The sequence below is a fragment of the Azolla caroliniana genome, unplaced genomic scaffold (assembly GCF_043228905.1).
Source record: "Azolla caroliniana isolate FFs.n. ecotype wild unplaced genomic scaffold, voAzoCaro1.0.p SCAF_1, whole genome shotgun sequence".
Classification (NCBI taxonomy): domain Eukaryota; kingdom Viridiplantae; phylum Streptophyta; class Polypodiopsida; order Salviniales; family Salviniaceae; genus Azolla; species Azolla caroliniana.
This window is the reverse complement of record NW_028230436.1, coordinates 2,533,118-2,555,587: the sequence shown is the minus strand read 5'-3', so window position 1 is coordinate 2,555,587 and position 22,470 is coordinate 2,533,118. Positions and strand designations below refer to the sequence as shown.

Genomic DNA, 22,470 nt, shown 5'->3' with positions numbered 1-22,470 from the left:
AACTAATGTAGCACATTTCTGTCTTCTCTGATAATAATCTGGAAGTACTGTCTCTTATGTAATCTTTTACAGAGGCATCACCTTGGGAATGAGGCATATCTTGTTATCAACAACATATATAAGCTAAATGCATTTCCAGAGAAATGTTCGTTTATAATATTGGAAATCTGTTTCCATAGGCAGAGCCATGTGATGTGCGTATGTAGTATTCATGTAAACTTTCACTGATTGTGCTGGTACAAAAATACACACATCTAAATCTGTTCAATCTGTCTACTAATCTATAAAACTATGTTTTTGTCCATACAGATGGCTGCCAAAAATCAGGATGTTTTGTGAGTACTCACACAGACAGGAAATACGCTGTGCTCCAGAAAATTCTGAATTTTTGCAAGTTATATCACAGTTTGGGAAATTTAATGTGAAAATTATGTGCTTCAGAAAATGCTGATTGTTGCCAAAGCTATATCACAATTTCGTGAAATTTGATGTGCAGATATTTTTGCAATTTGATTCAGTGCAATTAACCCTGGTTCTTATTTGACTATAAAATTGCTCAAAATAATATATAAATTATAATCAAGGAACGGGGACTGGACAGGTAAAATTGACCATACTATTTGCTCAAACAGGACAGGTAATAAATATATTTCACAGCAGAAACACTAGGAGGATGTGCATTTCTTTGGCGCCTTGCGTGTGCTTTACACAATTCAGTCCCATAAATTACATGGTCACTTGAAAAACAAATTATCTACCCCATAAAAAAGTAAAGTGGTTAGGAGACTGTACATGACAACACAAAAACATCTCACTAAAATGATGAAGGTGGCAAAACCAATATACAAGAAGTGTTACTAGCAAACAAGACAAAGCACATCACATAAACTTCAATACTGGTTCCAACTATGTGAAAACATCTCTTAACCAGGATCTCATTACATCATTTGATTACAATCTTTCACTGATCTATCCATCAAGATACAAACTTTTCATTCATTAATGAATGATTCATACAGTTTTTCAAACCAGTGCACCTGGTAGCAAAGCTGTCTCCAACAGCACTATTTCTCAAACTTTCTCCCATTAAGGAATATTTGCCTTACCTTCATGAGAATGCTCTTTAAATTGAGGTATCCTCGTGGATATTCTTTTGTACATTGCCTCTCAGAAAGAGAATTCATTTGTGTACATTTGTAAGTCATGTAATCATTTACAAGTCAGCTGTCTAATGTTATCTCAAAGAAAAATTCTTCAATACTCCAAGTTTTGTATAAACTCCTGTCTCTGCAATTACACGTCTGACAACTTACAGGTACAGTTTGCGAATGGGAGGTGCCATTTCAAAGAATCATAACCATGGTGTAAGTTACTTTAAATGTCACTTTCAAGAATCACGTTAACTTTATCACTTTTCAAAGGGAATCAAGCTGACCATAGCACTTTCCTAAAGAATCACAATGTCATGCCTTCCTGTGATACTGAGTCCTTTTTCATCTTCATTCCTGCAACAGTTTGTTCCAGGACTTGAAACACAGACATTTTATTTTCAACATCACCATGACTCCGAACTTCTTGACAGATTGTCGCATGTAATTTTTCTAGGTCCGACACACCATATCCTTTAGTGCGCTTCACAAAACGCTTTTGCAGCTTTTCAATTAGACTAGCAGGAGGAGCAACCATCATAGAGGCCTCTAGATCTAAATCCATTTTAACACACTCTTGGTGGCAATAATCTGAAGAGCCATTTCCACCAAAATCAGGAGATTTGGGCATTGGGCCTTCTTCTGTATTATTATCATTCTCTTCATTTTCCATCACTGGCACTTCTTTAGGGGTTTCCAAGTCTATGTTGGGAAGTGGATACAAACTAGGAGAACGGGGAGGTTCCAATTCCTCCTTTGTTTCAGAATTCGGTACTTCATCAGTCATCTTTGGTGAAGCTTCTGCCTGAGATATTAATCCAGTGCCTATATCACCTGCAATGACACCTAACTTGCTGTAAGGAATATATTTACTCTTGACCTCTTTTAGTTTTGCAACAAGTTACTTTGATCTCTTTTAGAAGGTATGGTCAAAAGAAAAGGTGTCCAATTTTCACATTGCTAGTTACTTCTAAGAACGTCAAGGCCATGTCATTGATCAAAATGTAATCCGAAGAAAGAGGATTATATATAAATAATCACTCTATTAAAATAAGAAACTTGCAATACTTCAAAACATGGTGAAGATGTCTACTTTTTTCACCTTATCTTATAGATTGATGGGTACTTATAACAAGTAATCATCACTGCAAGTAGCTGGAACTTGCACATGCAAACAAATAACTTGGCCACTTGTGAGATATCAAGTGGTTATGTAAAAATAGAAAAAAAAAATTGTGTTTTCTAGATTTACCCTAAAACCCCTAAGTTTTTGGTAGTTCCCCAAATGCTCTTGGTCAACCAGTTCTTAAGAGCTTTTAGTGCTACTCCAGCAATTCTTTTGTCAATCCATCCCTGTTTTCCTTCTTTCCAGGTTTGAGCACGGAGATTTAGGGAAGTTAAAAAATATTAGGGGTGCTTGGGGAAATAATGAAAAACTCAGGTATTTTGATGTTGTTTCCATAGAAATTTGAAAAGTGAAATTTGAAAATGAACATTGCCCAAGAATGAAACAAAATGCTTTGAAGGTTTTTATGGAAAAGTACACTGGAAACTCACTTGGAGTTGGCATACATCCCAAATCTCCATCAACGCTACGCCTTGAGCGTCGAGCATGGACCTCTGGTGTTTGAGAGAGATCAATTTCTGGTTGAACACCACGCAACCTTGCACTAACACGAGGGGCATTTGTTAGCTGTGACACAGATTCATCATGCGTATTCTCTAAATCTTTTACATTCAGTTTGAGAGGACCCCCCCGAGCTGAAATTGCATCACACTGTGTCACTAAATCTTTGTCTATCTGTGACAGCATTGCATGTGCCTAGTTCATAATAGCAACAAATGTTTAGTAGAGTGCGTAAATCAGATGTTCATCCTGTTCTTAAATGTAGGGTAGATGTCTCAACATACTGTATCTCGAAGAGCACATGCTTTGCTCACAATACGAGCTCCAGTGTAATCATCTTTATGATATGCCTGTCATATTAATGAACATGAAAAACAGTGGGTTAACATTGTATCTTTATGAATATTCTGCACACTGAAAGAAATACAGAATCATCAGACCTTTGCATTGAGTGGAATCAACTCCAAATCTTGTAAAAAGGCAGACCGTGTAATGTACTTTCCGTTATCTGTGTGTTGCAACAAAGTTGAAACATCCATAGGTGTTTGAATTACTGTATGATAGTCAGGTGCGTCATCCTCTGTGACTGGATAATGGAAGACACTGAAACACTTTTCATACAGCAGTCTGTCGCAAAAGTAACCAGAAAATACATCTGATTATATTTTCCATGTGTAGACTCAAGAAACATCATAAGTGAGATGGTAAAACTCATTATTAGAACTGATCACATATGTGATTTAACCTGTTGCAGATGTCCCTTAAGCACATCCTCATTTGCCTTAAAGAATGTTCTTCTTCCTCAGCTTGTGCTTGTAACTCGGCCTCAGTTCTCTCTCTTTCTAGCTTGGGTGCTTTTGGAAGCACAGGGAGAGCAACTGGTTTATTTTTTTGGCTATACTTCTGTTCCGAAATCTCCATTGCTGTTTCAAGGAGCTGGGAAAAGAATTTGGCTCTATCCTCAGATCTTGGATATTCCAATTCATAGCTGCAAAGTACAAAAGCATACAAGAAAAATGATTCCGCCAAGATATTGGAGAGATTCATTAATGAGAAGAATAAGGATGGTCTTCTTCGCACATATTGTGGTTCAGTCAGCAAAAGAAAATATGCATACCCAAGCTTGCTAAACAAACTTCTTTGTAATGAGTGAACTGAAAAGTGGCACCCGCAAATCATTCTCTCAAGCTTGATATCATTAACAAGACTCTATTGGTTCATTAGACCTAGAGAAGGCTACGTAGAACCATTCTGACATCAAACAGTTATGACCATTAGTCATAAAAATGCAGCCTGTCATTGCATGTATATTTTCAAGAGATCAGCAAATTGTTTTACAAAATATACATGCAATGACATTGAAGGTTCAGATTATGCCTTCTCATTCTCTGCACAAGAAAAGAAAGAAATATATATTGTCTCTTCAGAGAGCCCCAGCTTTAGTGGGTACCTGGGCCTACAATGCAATTTCCTGCCACAGCATGACTTTAAGATGTATACAATACAACCCTGGGTCCTCAATTCTGACCAAGCAGCTCAGTAGTAATTCATTGGCTTGATGCCTATACGATAAATGTATGTGATACATCCACAACACTTACTAGTGTAATGTGATCTAAGATTTGAGCCATCATAATTATAAATGAATAAAACAGTTTTATGAATGACGCCTGCATTATTAACCTGCCTAGTTTTGAAGTAAATAAAAAGTTCATCCCAAACACAAGGAACATACATGGAGCTACCAAAAATACTTGCAACTTGTTCTTCAAGTTCAGCTTGAGGGACTTTTGCTGTTGCCAGAAACAATACAGGCAAATTTGGTGGCAAGTCTGCTAGGAGCATCAAGAGAACGGCTCTGAGTTGAGTGTGGGCCTACACATGAATAAAATAATATCAACCTTACCCCAGGACACCATTCAAAAATCTGATTTTTAAGAAAGAAACTAAATGTTGAAGTGCAAAGCAATACCGTTTCCCACCACAGTTCTATCTGTGGCAAGTATAATACAGCAGGAGTGGTTCTTCTTGACTCTCGGAAGATGTTTACAATGGCTTCTTCCGGTGACCTTGATCCCATATCAGACAACAGAGAAGGCAGAGAGAGTGAATGCACAGGAAATTTTTCAAGCTCATGAAGAACTGCTGGACCAACATGCTCCTGTCAAGAAAGAGAAATGAGTTAAATCATACTTTAAAGCAGGCTGTTGAGGTTGTAGTAGAAAATCAGAGCACTTACAATGCCAGCTGTTTCATTACCACATATCAAGAGTCTTGGTCGATAAACAAAAGGAAAAGAAGACCCATATCGCAGGGTTGAAAATGCCGCAAGTTGATCCGTACCATTTGCATTTACCTTGGACATACCTTCCATTTTGTGCATTGGAAAAATACCACCTATCGATTTCATGATGTGTTTTAGCTGATTTTCTAAACAAGGATACACTATGGAAGACAGAGGCATGGATTGTACTAGTGTGCCCCTTTGGGCAGCTGGCGTAATTGTTGACATAGCTTCTAAAAAGTCAAGCCGCTTAACTTGAACAGCATTGACATCAACAAGAAGAGGATCATCACTAGTATATATTTGTGGATATTGCTTCCTAAAAGCTCCAATTGCAGCTTCTGTGCAAAGAGCTTTTAGGTCAGCACCACAGTATCCAACACATGCCAATGCAAGCTCCTTACATACATCTTCATTGAGATGCGATTTCCAGGATCGAGTGTGGATTTTTAGAATCTCTTCCCTAGCTTTTGAATCAGGTAAGGAAAATGTTAATTCCCTATCAAATCTACCTGGCCGTCTTAAGGCACTATCAATTGCATCAACTCTATTGGTTGCTCCAATCACAATAACCTGCCCAAGTGCATCTAAACCATCCATAAGTGCAAGAAGTGTTGACACTATGGAGTTATGAATTTGCTCTTGCTTGCTTGACCTCACAGGTGCCAACCCATCAATCTCATCAAAGAATATAATTGAAGGCTGGTTACGTTGAGCTTCTTCAAAGAGCATTCTCAACTGTCTTTCTGCTTCACCCACCCATTTGCTGAGAACATCAGCTCCTTTGCGCATGTAAAAATTGATCTTTTTCCCTGCACGAGTTGCTGAAGCCGCAAGAGCCCTAGCTATCAATGTTTTCCCTGTGCCTGGAGGGCCACATAGAAGAACGCCCCTTGGAGGTTTGATGCCATAGTTTTGGAAGAACTGTGGGTAAAGCAAAGGGAAAAAGACAATTTCCTTGAGTGACTGAACATACTCTGAAAGCCCTCCAACCTGATCAAACGTTACAGAATCATCCACTTGCAACGGTTGAATATCTGCCCCTCCTTTGTGACTTAATCCTGCTGTTGGAATTCCACTAGCCAATTGGTCATTTTGAGAACCCAAAAAATTCCCGACTGCATTCATGCCTCGATTCTGAAACCCTAACAAATCAAGGCCACCAGCTTGCCATGATTGACCTGCAAGTGACCCTCCTTTAAGCCATGGGGCACCTTGTGATTGTACAATCTCATCAATCAAAAGAGAGTCATCTGAGTCATAGGCCCTAGAGGACCGGTGCCTTTTATCTGCCTTGGGATTTGCTCTCTTTCCATCTCTATTACGTTTCACGCCATTTTGGAAGGCAAACGATTTTGACAATGACCTCTGTGCATTAAGTGGTCTCTCCTCATGCCGTGGTGAGAAGCGTTGTACTTCGGTACGATTTCGCAGAGCATAACGTCGCCTACCTTCTCCTTCTTCATCCTCTTCATCCTCTTCATCTTCTTCGTCTTCCCTTCCATCTTCTTCCTCTTCTTCTTCTTCTTCTTCCTCTTCATTTTCTTCTACTTCTTCTCTCTCTTTCTCTTCTTCATCACCATTATCTTCAGATGATTGTTCTTCATCTTCTTCAGAGGATTCAGGGGATGCTGGTCTCAAACGGCGGGTTGCTCTCCGTGGTCTAAGTCCTTCACGTCTTGGCTGGGGTTGATCCTCATCTTGACTAGATTTGATATCATTTCTTTCTCTTCGTGGCTGCCTAAATGGCCTCCTCTGCAAAAGAATGAAACAGCATTTTTCGTCCATTATCACAATGAAACAACTGAAACAATAACTGTGGTAATAGAGATACACCAGCTGATAAAGTATAAATGGTTTAGAAGGTTATTCATATCTCCTGAATAAAAAATGTGAAATATGAAAGAAAGAGACATGGATGGCATGCATTGATAACAAAAATTTATAAAAGCAATAAATTCTCACCAATTCAAAGTCATCCTCATTGTCACTATAAGAGATGTATTCTCCGTGGGCAGCTGGTCTCCTTTTCCTCAATGAGCGTCTAAGGTTGGCAGCAGGCTGTGGCAAAACTTAAAGAGTGTAAAAGGCCCAATACCATATGACAAAGACAGAATTTCATAAAGCTAACCTGATTCTGAACGTTCTGAACACGTGCGGAAGGTCTAGAAGACGATGCACGCCCCTACAAAGAACCAACGAGTCTAACAAGTGACCAAGAAAAACAGAAATTCAAACAAAACATGAACTATTGCAGGATAAGAGCAGATGTGCACCAAAATTATGAGAAACGTAACGCAAGAGGGTTACAAAGGTTAATCATGATGCAACCATATCATTGAAAACAAAGATGTTACACAAACAGCTCAATTCTATTGAAATCAGCAACCTACAATACTCATGATGCAACCATATCACTGAAAACAAAGATGTTACACAAACAGCTCAATTCTACTGAAATCAGCAACCTACAATACTCATGATGCAACCAAATCATTGAAAACAGAGATGTTACACACACAGCTCAATTCTATTGAAATCAGCAATCTACAATAAGGGATGGGCACTGCTTGAGCACATAAAAAGAAGAAGCATTTTTAAGGACTCGATGCATAATAAAGGAAATTCATGGAAGCAGATCAAAAGCCACAGAATAAGCAGTCTTTCTCATTCCAGTGAGAGAAATCCTACAACAGATCAACAACTTATCATATAGAGACGCAACCAATTAGATATCACACACCATTGAAGAAAAGCTCATTCTTGAAGAAGAGATGCATACTAGAGAAACATGCGATGCAGAAGCAGTGAAAAAGAGCAGATTGAAAGCCTCGCCAATCGGACCTACCCAATGAATATAAAGATTCCTTTCATAAGAAATCTTTCCTATTCCAATATGTTTCAGAAAAAAGCCATAGTGAATTATCTAATCGGAGCATTCATAACATGTATTTCTTCAAAACTAACATACAATAACATGAATTTCTCAAAATGGAGCTCAAAACAACATGATTTTGTCAAAGTTAAGCATAATAGATATGAGTTTCTCATAAACAACGATTACAGAATATGAATTTCTAAAAATTGAGCACAAGATAGTGTGAATTTCTCCAAAAATATTATAAAACAACAGAATTTTCTGAAAGTGAACAAAAGACAACTAATCTGATCACAAGAAGACATTTGAATTCCTCAGCACTGACAAAACAAGACAACATACCCGGCGGATCATCTTGGCAATCTGAGAAGCAGAATTTCTACTTCTGCTCCTCTTCTTAGATTTTGGCTTATAATAGATATGGCGACGAAGTAAATGGTGATGGTGTGTTCCACCACTAGTGCGAGTATGCACAGGAGACATTTTCTCAAATGCACGCAGAATAAATTAAGCACAATTTTTTTGGCTCTACTTCTTCTTCACTCCAATTTAGCTTGAAGACAGAAAACAAGATCCCCCTGCAAATCTAAAGCTTCAAGAAAGAAGAAGAAAATTCAACTTCTCCCCTCCGATTTAGCTTCGAGAAGAAAACAAACAAGGCCCTTCTCCATTCTACAGCGCCGACGGAGAAGACAGTATTCTTCTTCTTCTTTTTCTTCTTCACTTCACAAAAGGTTTCAACAGCGAGCTAAACGTCGAGATCGGTGTCCTTTTTTTCTTTCGTTCACTTGCGAGACTGCGGGAGATGGAGAAAACCCAGCGTTTCACTGAGAGGAGCCAGCGAGTTTCTTCTGTTCGGCCGAGGAGGAATCGATCTGCGGAGCAGCTATGGAGCAGGAAGCGAAACAAGGTTCTTTCTTCTTATTACATTTTTACAAAAACAACGTCTTCAAAAAAAGGCCCCAAAGTGACTTGAAGTGAGTGAGTTCTAACTTCTAAGAGTGACCTAGCACGCGGGGGACATACACACAAATGTCCCCCAACAAACTTTACGTCGTAAAAACATCCCAACAAACCTCTCGCTCCGATTCTTCGATGCACACTCTATCATCGGCACCATTGTTTTACGTGTTATTTTGTACACTCCTAGTAATTAAAATGTATATCCTTGAGTGGCAGAATCCATGTCTTTCAGCCTGTAACATTTCTCACAAGAATGGTATCATGCACCTTTGGTGCATCACCCTCTGAGGCATTGTGCTTGATCTCTAAAGAATGGTACTATGCACCCTTTCATTGGCGATAATGTATTCTATGTGATGATCCACCTATTTTTTAGTGCCTAGAGAAAGTAGAATGAAATGCTCGGTATAAGGAACGTCCGTGTTATGAGGGTGTGAATTCTGTGTGTTAGCTTTAAGGTCTCTTATTTTGCATGATCTTCTTGAGGAGTCTAACATGTATTGCATTTGTACACGTCTTGCAAACAAGATCCTCCTCATGAGAGACACTCTAAATCTATGGATCTCCTGATAAAAACATCCCAAACATGTATACTCAAAGAACACCTAGCTTTAAATGGTTCAAATCCCTCCCCAAGGAAAGAGGAGAAACATCCTTACACTACAAAGTAACTCGTGTAGTGACTTCAATTACTTTTTCATTCTCTTGGGGAATAACAATTTGGGATTGGTTACGATACAATTTAAAGATTCAAGGCCATTGATTTGGGCACAATTTAGTCATTTGCATCTCTTTATTTTTAATGTCGTCAATCATGCGAGAACACAAATTCATAATTTTGAGAGTCAAGGGAGAGAAATAGTGTATTTCCTATTTAGTTAATGGCATTCCAGAATTGGACTATGATTGGATAGTTCGTGACAAATATCCTAAAACTTTCAAAAATGTACTTAAGGTCCAAACATCAATGAAGTAGAGAAAATGGACCCAAGCATTCAATATTATCATTTCTTTGTTGATGTAAACAATTACCTTTTCATGAACAACTACTTGATTCAATCTTAAGTGATTTTGAAGACGTCTTTCAAAAGGGATTGCCAATGGCCACTCATCCTAGCTACCAAATATATGACGAGAATATCCCACATTGATCCACCCCAACAAAATATAGATTTCACAAACACCAATGAGCAAGGAGTTGTATGATTATTGTAAATTGAAAAGTCTACATAAATAGAATCTTCATGTGTATGATTCACATCATTGTTAGTTGTGAGATCTTCCATTGCCTAGTAAGAAGGATGCTTAGAAGTCTCAATACAACATAGTTTGATTTCGTTTTAAGTTCTTAAATATGCTTTATTTGGAGGAGTATTTAAATCCACAAATTATTAATGTAAAAGGTTTGGTGATTTCAGAAATTAAAGTATTGGAATAGTGTCGCGTCAACCTCCACTATGATCCATGCAAAACTGCCACTTTGAGTACCGTAAATTCTCATTCAAAGTTTATAATGCAATATTGACTTACGCTATAAAATTCGCATAGGTTTAACTGGCATTGAATACTGAAATAATAAATATCACTATTACAAACCTACATTTTACAGCTTTAGTAGGAACCACTGATAATTGACTTGAAGTACAAATGTTGAATGCAAGTTAGGTGAAGTCCAAATGGATTTCAAGATTAACTAGAAAAGCTAAGTAACCAATGAACTAAACACGCAATGATAATATGCAAGGTAATACAAGTAAAGTGTGGTGTAACACATGAAGAATTCCTTATATCATTGTTCAAATTAAGGAAACTTTCCAACGTGCTCAAATATTGAATTTTGACCAACTATTAAACTTAATTGTTATAAATTGTTTAGTGGCACAAATATACGCTATTCGATGTCTTTATCTTACAACACCATACCACATTGTAAGCGATCATGCCTATAGATTCATTGATATCAAAGGTCAGCAAAACGCAAATTTCAAAACGATTGATATACTTCACAAAAAAATATGAGCATAATGTGTACAAGGGCTCACTTGCACAAGGGAACAAATAATTCACTTCACCCAAACCAAGCCTTCTTGAAGCACATGTAAACCTTCAAGATGAACGCTAAATATGTAGCTTGCATATAACCGATCAAATGAATTTTCACTTTTGAGGAGAAGAGATGAGGGTGATTTCTATAGCAAAAGATGATGTATGCTTCGAAGAGATCAGAAACAAAAAACCAAGGATAGCATTAAATCCGACTTATATGGGCTGATTTTGGCCTCGGTATAGAGGGATGATGCTGAACTGGCATTTGGGCATCATTGGGAAGGTAAGAAACAGATTTATCGAACTCCCTAAAGCATTGGTGGATGTGAGATTCCGCCCTTACCCTGTCCATTGGATCATAATAGTCATATGTTGCTCGCTCTGGTGGATCAAGTTCCAATTTCAGCACATTATCATCCCTACACATCACCAAATAAGAGCTTCAAAATGATGGTCTTAACTATATTCTCTATCAATTGCAGCTGGATAAATTACGGGCAATGAAGGCTCTTCATTTGTTAGCATCGACCTTTTAGGCACAATGCTATCATTTTCACTTTAGAAGTGTGTATGAGTTTTTTATAATGACCACGAACGACATCAGCTCCATTGCTTGAGGCTCAAATTTACAAGCCCAATGTCTCCAAACACAAGCATTACCATTACACACACAATCAGGACTTTTACAAATTCCAAAGGCACCTAATAAATCTGAAGTATGATGTATAAAGGCAGACATTCAAGTATTGTGCTCTAGCACTTAATGTATTGTTCACATTTATTTTCTATCCAAATAAATATACAATGGAATGATTATGTAGCTTATCTTACAAGTATCTCGGGTTCATAGTGCCTTGAGCCAAGCATTGTAATACTTTCTGACATGTTGGTCTACTTCGTCCCACAGCCGATGCGGGTCTCTGATATGGAGCATTGTCAAATCCATTTACTGAACAATTATGGCTGCTTCTGAGGACCCAAGTTTCATTTTCTTCATCCCAATGAACTCGTTGCATTATTTTTGTTACTTCTTCGGGTGGAATAAACCTCTGCTACAACAAACAATTGGTATCAACCTTATGTGACCAAAAGTTTGAGATAGATGAACTAGATATTATGCATGAATATTTTCAACGATTATTTAATGATATATATAATATACCTATATATATATATTGCAAAACTGTTTGTACCAAAAAGCGAGCTTAAAATTCTATTATATGTTTTCCTCTACTTTAGGCATCTCATAATTGAAGGAAAGTTCTTTTACAAATATGAACCATATGAGTTTGCAAGTCTCATCAAATCAAATACAATCAGATTCAAATTTGAGATTAAGGCATGTAAAAGTTAAAGGAGATGACCTCGATTATTAAATTTTTTAATTGATGCTGCTGTTCTAATGACTTGATTGACCATAGCAGATCTGCCCGTTCCTGATGAAATTCATGGATTGTGTCTTGAATCTCAGTTCTCAGAGCAGTTATGTCAATCTTACTTTGCTGATACCGTGCCATTAGCCTCCTTAATTTTCGAGTCTTAGACTCCAACTCTTCTTCCATCGTACTACATTTTTCTTCAGCCATAATTTGTGCCTCCTGCAATTGAAGAAATTTTCAAGCAAGTATGTGCATGTTAAATGTGTAGAAATAAAACTTTTTCCTTGGAATAGACAAATACTATGTTCCTTTAGAGGCATTAATTGATGGGCACAATGAACTGATAATACCTCTAGTTCAGCTATTTTTCGCTGCCGCTCTTCATCCAGATTTTTCTTCTCTTGTAAACGAAGTTCAGCATTGGCCAATTCTCGTTCCTGCTGTCTAGCTTTTTCAAGTAGAATGACATTATTAGAATTGGTCCCATGCAAAACCTTTTCTTCAAGTATTTTAAGCTTGTTCTCAAGTGCTGCACGATCCTCTTTGCCTTTCGATAGTTCCTGCTCAAAAACTGAAGCCCATTTTTAGATTATATCCATCCCTCCTCAATCTTCCATTTTCAAAGCTATTTTAGCCTAATTTTCCAAAAAAATTCAATCAATAAAACTATTCTAAATTGTAACAGATGAATGGTAAAGACGATCAGTTACTCATATCTTCACTATAGAACGTTGACAAGTTTCCTAAGAGGTTGCACATATGATCCATCTATAATTTTGCAATTACTAGGGTTTCTAGACAAATAAAGGTAACCAATTCACCAGGGCTTACATACCAAACATTTTTTTTTTGTAAAGATTTTCTTAGAGATCAGCCTTGCACATTAGACTAGTCAGCCACTACAATAATACCAATTAAAATACTGCTATTAAGATAAAATGTATAAAGATTCTTAGTGTGTGATGATGCTTGCACCAAGGGCCTAAGTCAAAGAAGTCGTGTATAGAAAAAGGAAAGGGTTTGAGATGGTGGGCAATGGTTCAAGAAGCAGGGCAATCGAATGTTGAAAATCAAGATCTCAAATTGAACCTCTTGAATTCTAGAAACCTCATACAAGACCCAGAGATGTCAAATTCTTGAACTTCGAGAAGCAGAAGAGTCTTTCAGGAAAGCTCTTGAACTAGTATATCACAAATTAGGAAACACAGAAGACAGGTTGCTGACATTTCTTTTACCATTGAACTGGAACATATTCAGACTATCTACCATTGAACTTACGTATCCAGTAATCTCTAATTACAACCCCTAAGATATTGTCTTACATGGAAAAGTGGATCATCCATTAACAATAAGGGTGCCCCTCATGTCCGTTCTCACATGTAAATTGACTCAATTGACACAGGTAAACGTGCTAATAATAAAGGCAAAACGAAATATGGGCCTTACTTTTTCTATGTGCATTATTTCAGCAGTAGTATGGCTTACAACATATTTGGATTAGGTCTTCATTAAGTAAATTTTACAGGACGTGCTCCAGGTTATCTTTTATTTCCTTCTTATAAAGATTATCAGAAATTACAGCCTATTCTTAGGGATACGATTGTTCAATTATTCATCCAACCAAATAGCCAAGACAAGCCTTCTGCCCTTGGTTCCTGATCGAAACCCTAAACCCTATCCAGAAATGTTGCATTAGGTGAAGAGTTAAGAGGTGGATTTTGGAACAGAGTATACCATGAGCTTGGTTCCTCTAAGAAATCCTCAAGAAGTGATTGCTGCCTTGAGACCCACGATATTCATGTTCGGGATTCCCTTCAAAACAAAATCTACCTTCTGTAATTTCTAGGGGTATATCTTTGTGTAAGTCTGCCATTCTCCTATTAAGCAATGAAATCAAAGCTTTTACCACTTCCTAAATGCAGATAGATACATTCCCTACCTGATTTTCATGCTCCATCTCTTTCAGTTGTTTTAACAACTGACTGATGACCCTTTCCTTTTCTTCCTCATTCCGTTCCTTTTCTGCCTTTACAGTTTCTAGGTGTAACTGAGCCTGTGGCACAATAAAGATCAATTTAGCAAACCAAATCTATAGTTGCATGAAAAATAGTATCTTGGAGTACTAATATTTAAAATCACAGTTGTAATAAAGCACATCCTTACAATACAACCAAATCTACAGATATTTGTCTTCTAAAACAATTATTTAATTTGATTGCTGACCTCCTAAAGCCTACACAAATGAATCTTAGCCATTACCAATGTGGTAGATGTAATGGGCTCCTAAATTTAAACTAGAAGTGCCAAAGAATGGAGAGGATTGGCATGTAGCACCAGGCTATCAGCTACATCCAATTACTTAATGAAAAATGCAAGAAATTGGTATATTAAAAAACAGGTTTTTAAAAAAGAAAAATGGGTGAAAAAAATACAAATCAAGCAGCTAACTGAAAACAATGGTGAAAAGTTCAATAATTGTGATATAGTACAAACAACTTATATACTAGAACACAGTTTTGGTGCGTCTCCTATGTGTAATTAGCTCACCTCAGAAAGGCCTCAATTCATACACACAGAAAATCCATAATAACCACATTGAAATAGAATAATTAAAGGCCAATGATATCCAGAAACCATAACCAGTGTGAATCAAATATTCCATGACTGCCACAGCCATGCCCAAATCATGTACTAGGCTATATAGAAAATGTCAAAAGATTAGACCAAGCAGCCTGGGTGAGTCGCTGACGCTGAAAAAAGTCAACGAGAATCCTCCATAAGGATTATCACAAGGGCCCCATTATCCTATGCTCAGATCATATATTTACTATGTTCATAGCATTGTCCAGGAGAGAATACTTTTTGCAGTCCAGGTGACTTGGTATCCTGGTGTTCCATGCAAGTGTCCTGGTGTCTACACAAGGTTATTGATGATTTTATTTTCTTATGGTCACAGTTCTATGCATTTCTAGGGGCCAATAAAGCCATCAAGAGCCAATGATGTACCTATCTTTCTACTTCAATGGGGCAGAAAATGACGAACCTTTGATATTCCTTTACTTTCTTTCTCTTCACATTACCTATCTTAGGAAGTGAGCATCAACCAACTCACCTTTCTTTCAAGATCTGCCTTTAGACAGGCAATGGCTTCCTCACTCATGTGTTGGGTTGAAGTCACCTCCATGAATTTTTTCTTATACTGCTGTAGTTGTTCAGTAAACATTAATTTCTCTTGCTCCAAGGAATGAAGCCTCCTTATAACATCCAAATCTGCATGACTTGCTTGAATCTGAGACTTGAGCCTGTGGTGAAAAATTTCACCCTATTTATAGAAAGAACTCATATTTTTCATTCATGCTTACGTGGAAAGAAAGAACGGCAAACGACAAACTAAATACCGCTGAATCTCTGTTTGAAACTCTGATATCATTGCATCTTTAGGATCCTCATTAATATGAGGTTTATTCTTTATGTTTTTCGCACGATTAGCATATCGTAATGTACTAATTGACTCCTCATAGTTGTAATCAGCTGGACCAATATTAGCCATCATTACAGTTCGAGTGTTTCCACCTAGTGAATCTTGAAGTAGGCGTGTCAACTTTGAATCACGATATGGTATATGTGAGCTTTTTCCATCAACAAGTGCTGATATGACATTTCCAAGGGCAGATAAAGACCAATTTATCTTTGTCATCTCCTTAAATCTTTCACCAACAGCACCTGTCTTGCTTAGCCTTTCACTTCCAGCAAGATCTACCTGTGTTTGCAATTTTCTGATATTACAAACCAGACATGATATTTGAATACCTAAGAGACGGTAGGAATGAATAACCTAGTATATAGCTATTGCGATCACCAGATTCAATTTACCAACTCGGACATGTGCTTTCCCATTTTCTGTTGGCTCACATGAGCTTGTCTCAATGGTAATTGTGAAGATGGAATGAGATCGTGAAGAATCCTGATTCATCGCAGTCGCCCCTACTGCCCTATTCTTTTTACCTAGCTGCGTGAAAGTATGCACATATGAATAAATCCTATATCGGAACAAACAAAAACATAATCAAGGTAAATAAGTAGAGATAAAGAATAATTAGAACCATCAGAAGCTGACGAATATCAGTGATGCTGTTCACAGTCAGAGAAGTGAGATTCTTCACATACACTCCACTTTCTGCGCTCTCTTTCAGTTCAAGCTTCTTGTGTGTGCCAGGAGAGAGCAAGTCCCGTATCTCTTCATTGTAAATCTCAAGGTAAGATATCCGAACTAGAAAGCTCTCTGAGCTTTGGCTATCTCTTATATGATCAAAAATGTGCTCAAATGCATTGGGAGTGATACCCCACAAATCTTCAAAAGAGAAAGGTAGGAAATTGCATTGTAGTTAGCCTTCCACCTCATTATTATCTACTATCACTTATTATGAAACGATGCACCGACAATGATTATATAAGTGCAAAAAATCCATGATTTCTTAAGCTAACTCACCAGGAGAGTGATCAAATCCTTCCATTGTGTAAGTCTTTCCAGAAGCAGTTTGTCCATAGGCAAGAACAGTACCATTATATCCACACATAACACTGTGGACAATCGAGTGTGCTACATCTTGATATATTTGTTTCTGTGTAGACCTCTCATTGTATACCCTATCAAAAGTAAATGACTTGAGTGCATAGTCGTTGGAAAACCGCCCTCCAACATTGTGCACCTGTTAAGATTGCCACTAGTGAATCTTGGAGCGATAACATGGAATTTTAACAGCGCAGTGATAACACATACAAGCGTGATACGAATCCCATGAAAAAAATTGATATTTCCCATCCATTGACCAATATACCCATCACAAGGTACTCTGAGGCATTTCCCATTTAATGATCAAGCAAGAGACCATAGCTGTTCCGTTCTAAATTTGAATATTCTTGGAAGGTAGTTATATAAATAGTGTCTGCTTCTCTTTCTTTAACAGAACACATGCTGAGACCTCAAAGAAAGTGGGTTATGAATCCTACATTCCCAAAGATAATTACATACATATTCAGTCACCTACAGAATTCCTTGGGAACCATTAGATACCAGACTATAGGACCTGGATTTATCTAATTAATTGACTACTTGCCTTATGTGATGAGATAGGAGCGTAATATCCCTTGAATATAGCCTCTAGATCAAATCAAAGCTGAATAAGTTAAATGTGGAACCTATATAACATAAAGCCCAATGATGATCATGCGTTCCTGATATTGAAAGTACTGCCATCTGTCCTCATAGTACCCTCACTCCTGATGAATCTGGTGGCATGTATCCCGCCTGCAGTTTTCTCAAAAGTGACCTAGAAATCGTAAAAGAATGGTGCATCCCATCAACAATTTTACTCAGAACCCTAAAACCCATTAATAATTTCTTCAAAGGAACCTCGGAACCCCAAGAAACCTAGTAAAATGATTGTATCAATCAACAGTTTTCTTAAAGCAGCCCCGGATCCCTAAAAGATGCATATGATATTTCCATACTTTCATGTAAGACTATAAAACAGGTAGAATATCATAGAAATTCCATTATTCTTGAAACAACCGTTGATTCCTAAAAACCAATAGAATGCCTATCCTATCAACTTTTTTTCTACAAGATATAATCCTAAATCCAAAAAAACACAGTGGGATTGAAGCTATTTTCCATTCTTCTATATTGAATACTATATATTAAGATACACATATTAAAACTAACTTGCAAGTAAAGCAGAGACCATTCACAATGCACGACAAAAGGAATGAATGGCATTATTATCAAGAAGTTAAAAATAAAAGGACAAAGGGGGGAGAAAATCCATTTAAGGTGGTGAAATTGATGCTATACATATATCCCTAAAAAATGAGGCCCAAAAATCCAGTGGGATCAATGTCATATTCACCTACTAGATCAGACTATATAGTTGGTTATGCTAATTTAAACTTCCTTGTAAGAAAAACCTTGTTCGATATGTTCTTCTCACAGTAAATGGAACAACATTCCACAATTCGGGCAAAAAACAAAAGAAAATACAATTGGGAAGAGGAAAATTCCATGATAGCAAAAATAAAAATAAAGGGCCTCTAAAAGTAAGGAAAGAAAAACATAACTTGATAAACTGAGTGTTTAAAGCAATAAAAATGACATTTTTCACCAGAGCAAAGAAAATCCATGTAAACAAAACAATCAGAGGAAGAAAAAGAAAGAATCCGTGAAAGCATAAGATGAGTAAAAGGGAAAACGTATAGGTTTAAGGTAATTAAAGCTAAAAAAACTGCCTTTTTCACAGTGATGAGATAATTCTTGGAAACAAAGGAAAATGGGAAGAAATGTTTTTTGAAAGGGAGGAGGAGATGTACCTCGACAGAACGACGTTCTGTGTCAATGGAGACACAGAGTTTATGGCCTGCAGAAATCTCTTTCTCGGAGAGTGGTCGACAACGAACCACGACCTGAACACGTTCTCGGTGATCCGGAGGCGAAGACACAGGGGTAGAAGCAGAAGCAGAAGCAGAAGAGGAAGATGACGCAGAGGCAGACGAAGAAAGGGAAGGAGGAGAGGAGGAGGAGGAAGAAGAAGAAGGGACCATGGAAGTGGAAGTGTTGGTGTTGTGGTGGTGATGGCTACTGCTCATTGATCTGAACCTGGCGGGAGAATTGGGGCGAATAGGTGGAGGTGCTTGTGGCGGGCCGCCGCCGCCGCCATGCATGGTCTCTTTCTCTGTCTCTGTGTCTCTGTGTCTCTGTCTCTGTGTCTCTGTGTCTGTGTCTGTCTCCCTGTCTCTGTCTCTGTGTCTGTGTCTCCGATATGTATGTATATCGATCGATATCGATATTGAAATTCCAACGGCAAATACCTGCTCTCTGCCACTCTGCTGAACCTTTAAGTCTCTTCACACCAGCCAAGGACCCCCCCCCCCCCCCCACCAATGGGCTCTTTCTTCGGTCCATGTGGGTTTTGTTGGCCTAACTCTCCACCCTATTGAGAACATTAATCGGTCCAACATACAATTTAAGGTTATATTATACATATTTGATGGTATGGGACACCTCTGGTATCTTAAGTTCATCTCTTGCCCTCTGATGGGGATGCGGAACATAGAATTTAAGGTTATATATTTGATGGTATGGGACACCTCTGGTATCTTAAGTTCATCTCTTGCCCTCTAATGGGGATGCGGAACATAGAATTTAAGGTTATATATTTGATGGTATGGGACACCTCTGGTATCTTAAGTTCATCTCTTGCTCTCTGATGGGGTTGCGGAACATAGAATTTAAGGTTATATATTTGATGGTATGGGACACCTATGGTATCTTAAGTTCATCTCTTGCCCTTTGATGGGGGTGCGGAACATACAATTTAAGGTTATATATTTGATGGTATGGGACACCTATGGTATCTTAAGTTCATCTCTTGCCCTTTGATGGAGGTGCGGAACATACAATTTAAGGTTATATATTTGATGGTATGGGACACCTCTGGTATCTTAAGTTCATCTCTTGCCCTTTGATGGGGGTGCGGAACATACAATTTAAGGTTATATATTTGATGGTATGGGACACCTATGGTATCTTAAGTTCATCTCTTGCCCTTTGATGGGGGTGCGGAACATACAATTTAAGGTTATATATTTGATGGTATGGGACACCTATGGTATTTTAAGTTCATCTCTTGCCCTTTGATGGGGGTGCGGAACATACAATTTAAGGTTATATATTTGATGGTATGGGACACCTCTGGTATCTTAAGTTCATCTCTTGCCCTTTGATGGGGGTGCGGAACATACAATTTAAGGTTATATATTTGATGGTATGGGACACCTCTGGTATCTTAAGTTCATCTCTTGCCCTTTGATGGAGGTGCGGAACATACAATTTAAGGTTATATATTTGATGGTATGGGACACCTCTGGTATCTTAAGTTCATCTCTTGCCCTTTGATGGAGGTGCGGAACATACAATTTAAGGTTATATATTTGATGGTATGGGACACCTCTGGTATCTTAAGTTCATCTCTTGCCCTTTGATGGGGGTGCGGAACATACAATTGAAGGTTATATATTTGATGGTATGCGACACCTGTGGTATCTTAAGTTCATCTCTTGCCCTTTGATGGGGGGGTGCGTGGTCTTGTTAAACACCCTCCAACCATTATTTTCTTAATCAAAATATTCATTATTTCCTTACCTATAAAGAGTGAAGTAGTTTCTGTTACATTTCCTTGGCTATAAACCATCGAGTAGAGGCGAACATATAGGAAGTTTCTAATATATTTCCATATATATAGTAGATATTCAATCAAGTTAATGTAGGAGGCAAATGATTAGTTGACATGAGGAATATAATAAAATCAAGTGAACTTGACTACTGATTTAACTGATGAAATGGCATTCTATTAAGTACGGACGGCTTTCTCCTGCACATCTGACCTGCGTCGTTACGCAAAAAGACAGGTATTGGATGGATGGATGTGTGGAGTTAGAGCTGATCTTTAGTGAATCTGTTTTCTTTTGTGAGCGTGTGCGTGTGCGTGTGCGGAGAGGATTTATTAAGTAAATTATGTGAATCAATGCATAACTGATGAAGTGGTACTATATCTCACATGATTGAATTAGTGGCACGCTATGTCATATGATTGAATTAATTTTAACTTCTTCGTGTGGGTGAGTGTGTGTGCGTGCGGCTTTCCATTGATTTGATTGTTGTTCAGTATATTAACTCATCCTAGATTAGATTTGAAGTACTTACAGAAAAGTTTAAGGAGAGCCTACTTCTGTATGATGACACATGTGTGCGCGCTTATAATGATTATGGTATAATTAGAAGAATCAATGAAGATGTAATGAATTGGATTCTAATTAGAAGATTAGGAGCATAAAATTTTAGATTATGATGAATTAGCCCCTGCAATATTAGTGGAAGAAACGATAGAGATGTTAATGTCCATGGTATGCCTGCCAAGCGCGACCATTTCGAGAGAGAGAGAGAGAGAGAATGTTATGATTGGATTTAATCTGTCAAACCGAAACTAGCAGGCTCTCTGCAGCCAGGTATGACGGTTATGCGCTGATCTGTATGTTTGTATGGAGTCTTAGGCACATCTCATGTTGTTATATATCCATCCCGATTTAAATCATGTCGAAACTAAGTATCTCTTTAATTCTCCACTCTTGAGGCGTATCCGAAGATATTCATTCTTATGCTACAGATATGTGTGATATTCATTTAATGATCTAAAGATACCCAAGCTACATCATCATCAATATCGCCCTGCACCCCCTGATCCTTTCCCCGGAAGAAGAGGATTACAAATTATGGGAAAGACTAAAAGATTTGCATATACAAATCCTTTCCCGGAAGATATCATAGTTCAGCATATGCTACGTAGTGTCAATAATTCATCAACATTTCTGAAGGTTGGAGAAACCTGCATTATCACCTTCGATTCCACCTATTATGATGCGAGCATCATCGCATCATCCGCCACAACTGGGATGATACTGAAGAAGGACCTTCACCTCATGGCGGATTACCGTGAGGATCTTTCTTATACTCCATAAAACATGGCTTTTAAAAAAAAATCATGCAGTGATTCTTAAGAAAATTACCAAATATCGGTACCATAATTGAGTGGTGTCTCAATTACTCCGTGGGGCATGATCATGAATCGCCAATATGCAAGAAGAACAACTCCACCAATGAAAGAAATGTCAATGCTCTCTTCAAACTTTCATAGATAATCCATGCCTACCACCAAAGACAGTAACAAATTATGCATATATCCCAATCATGATGCAATCCCCAAAGTTTATGAAAAAGAAAAAAGGATCTCTCATTGAGTTGTGTGAATCATGAAAACACCCATTATCTTGGTGTCAAATAACAATGTGAAATAGCTTGCCAAATATGAGAAATGTAACCCAAAATCTAACAAGCAAATGTTAAACATTATATGAAAATAATGAGTGTTATCTTCTACTTGATTCGTACAAAAGAAGCAATTGGTTGTTGTTAGTCCACAATTATTATAAGTGACAATTACTCTCTTTTCGTCCATCCCTCTCTTACTTGATTGTTATAGGCTATCACGGATGAGGATTCTTAAACCTATACACATTTGTCGAGGATGACTCCT

The 22,470-nt window shown here is 37.8% G+C and overlaps 2 protein-coding genes across 3 annotated transcripts; both read right to left on the bottom strand.

Annotated features, from left to right (window-relative positions):
• Nucleotides 1–907: 907 nt before the first annotated feature.
• Nucleotides 908–8,854, bottom strand: LOC147868281 (ATPase family AAA domain-containing protein At1g05910-like). Of its 2 annotated transcripts, none has more exons than XM_087317400.1 (11): nucleotides 8,280–8,854; nucleotides 7,191–7,244; nucleotides 7,025–7,120; nucleotides 5,015–6,814; nucleotides 4,748–4,936; nucleotides 4,511–4,650; nucleotides 3,521–3,763; nucleotides 3,216–3,402; nucleotides 3,060–3,125; nucleotides 2,706–2,970; nucleotides 908–1,994 (listed from the first exon to the last, which is right to left on the bottom strand). In XM_087317400.1, the coding sequence occupies exons 1-11, from the start codon at nucleotides 8,418–8,420 to the stop codon at nucleotides 1,456–1,458; spliced, it is 3,720 nt and encodes a 1,239-aa protein (XP_087173526.1). In that variant the 5' UTR covers nucleotides 8,421–8,854; the 3' UTR covers nucleotides 908–1,455. The 2 variants fall into 2 exon arrangements, with proteins under 2 accessions (XP_087173526.1, XP_087173535.1); XM_087317409.1 differs by having other exon boundaries at nucleotides 908–1,982.
• Nucleotides 8,855–10,754: 1,900 nt separating this feature from the next.
• LOC147868280 (uncharacterized) lies at nucleotides 10,755–19,100 on the bottom strand. Its single transcript, XM_087317420.1, has 11 exons — nucleotides 18,692–19,100; nucleotides 16,815–17,034; nucleotides 16,429–16,676; nucleotides 16,185–16,334; nucleotides 15,724–16,085; nucleotides 15,438–15,627; nucleotides 14,265–14,378; nucleotides 12,676–12,885; nucleotides 12,311–12,544; nucleotides 11,778–11,995; nucleotides 10,755–11,365 (listed from the first exon to the last, which is right to left on the bottom strand). Exons 1-11 carry the CDS (start codon nucleotides 19,040–19,042, stop codon nucleotides 11,149–11,151), a joined length of 2,514 nt encoding a protein of 837 aa, XP_087173546.1. The 5' UTR covers nucleotides 19,043–19,100; the 3' UTR covers nucleotides 10,755–11,148.
• Between the last annotated feature and the right edge of the window lie 3,370 nt (nucleotides 19,101–22,470).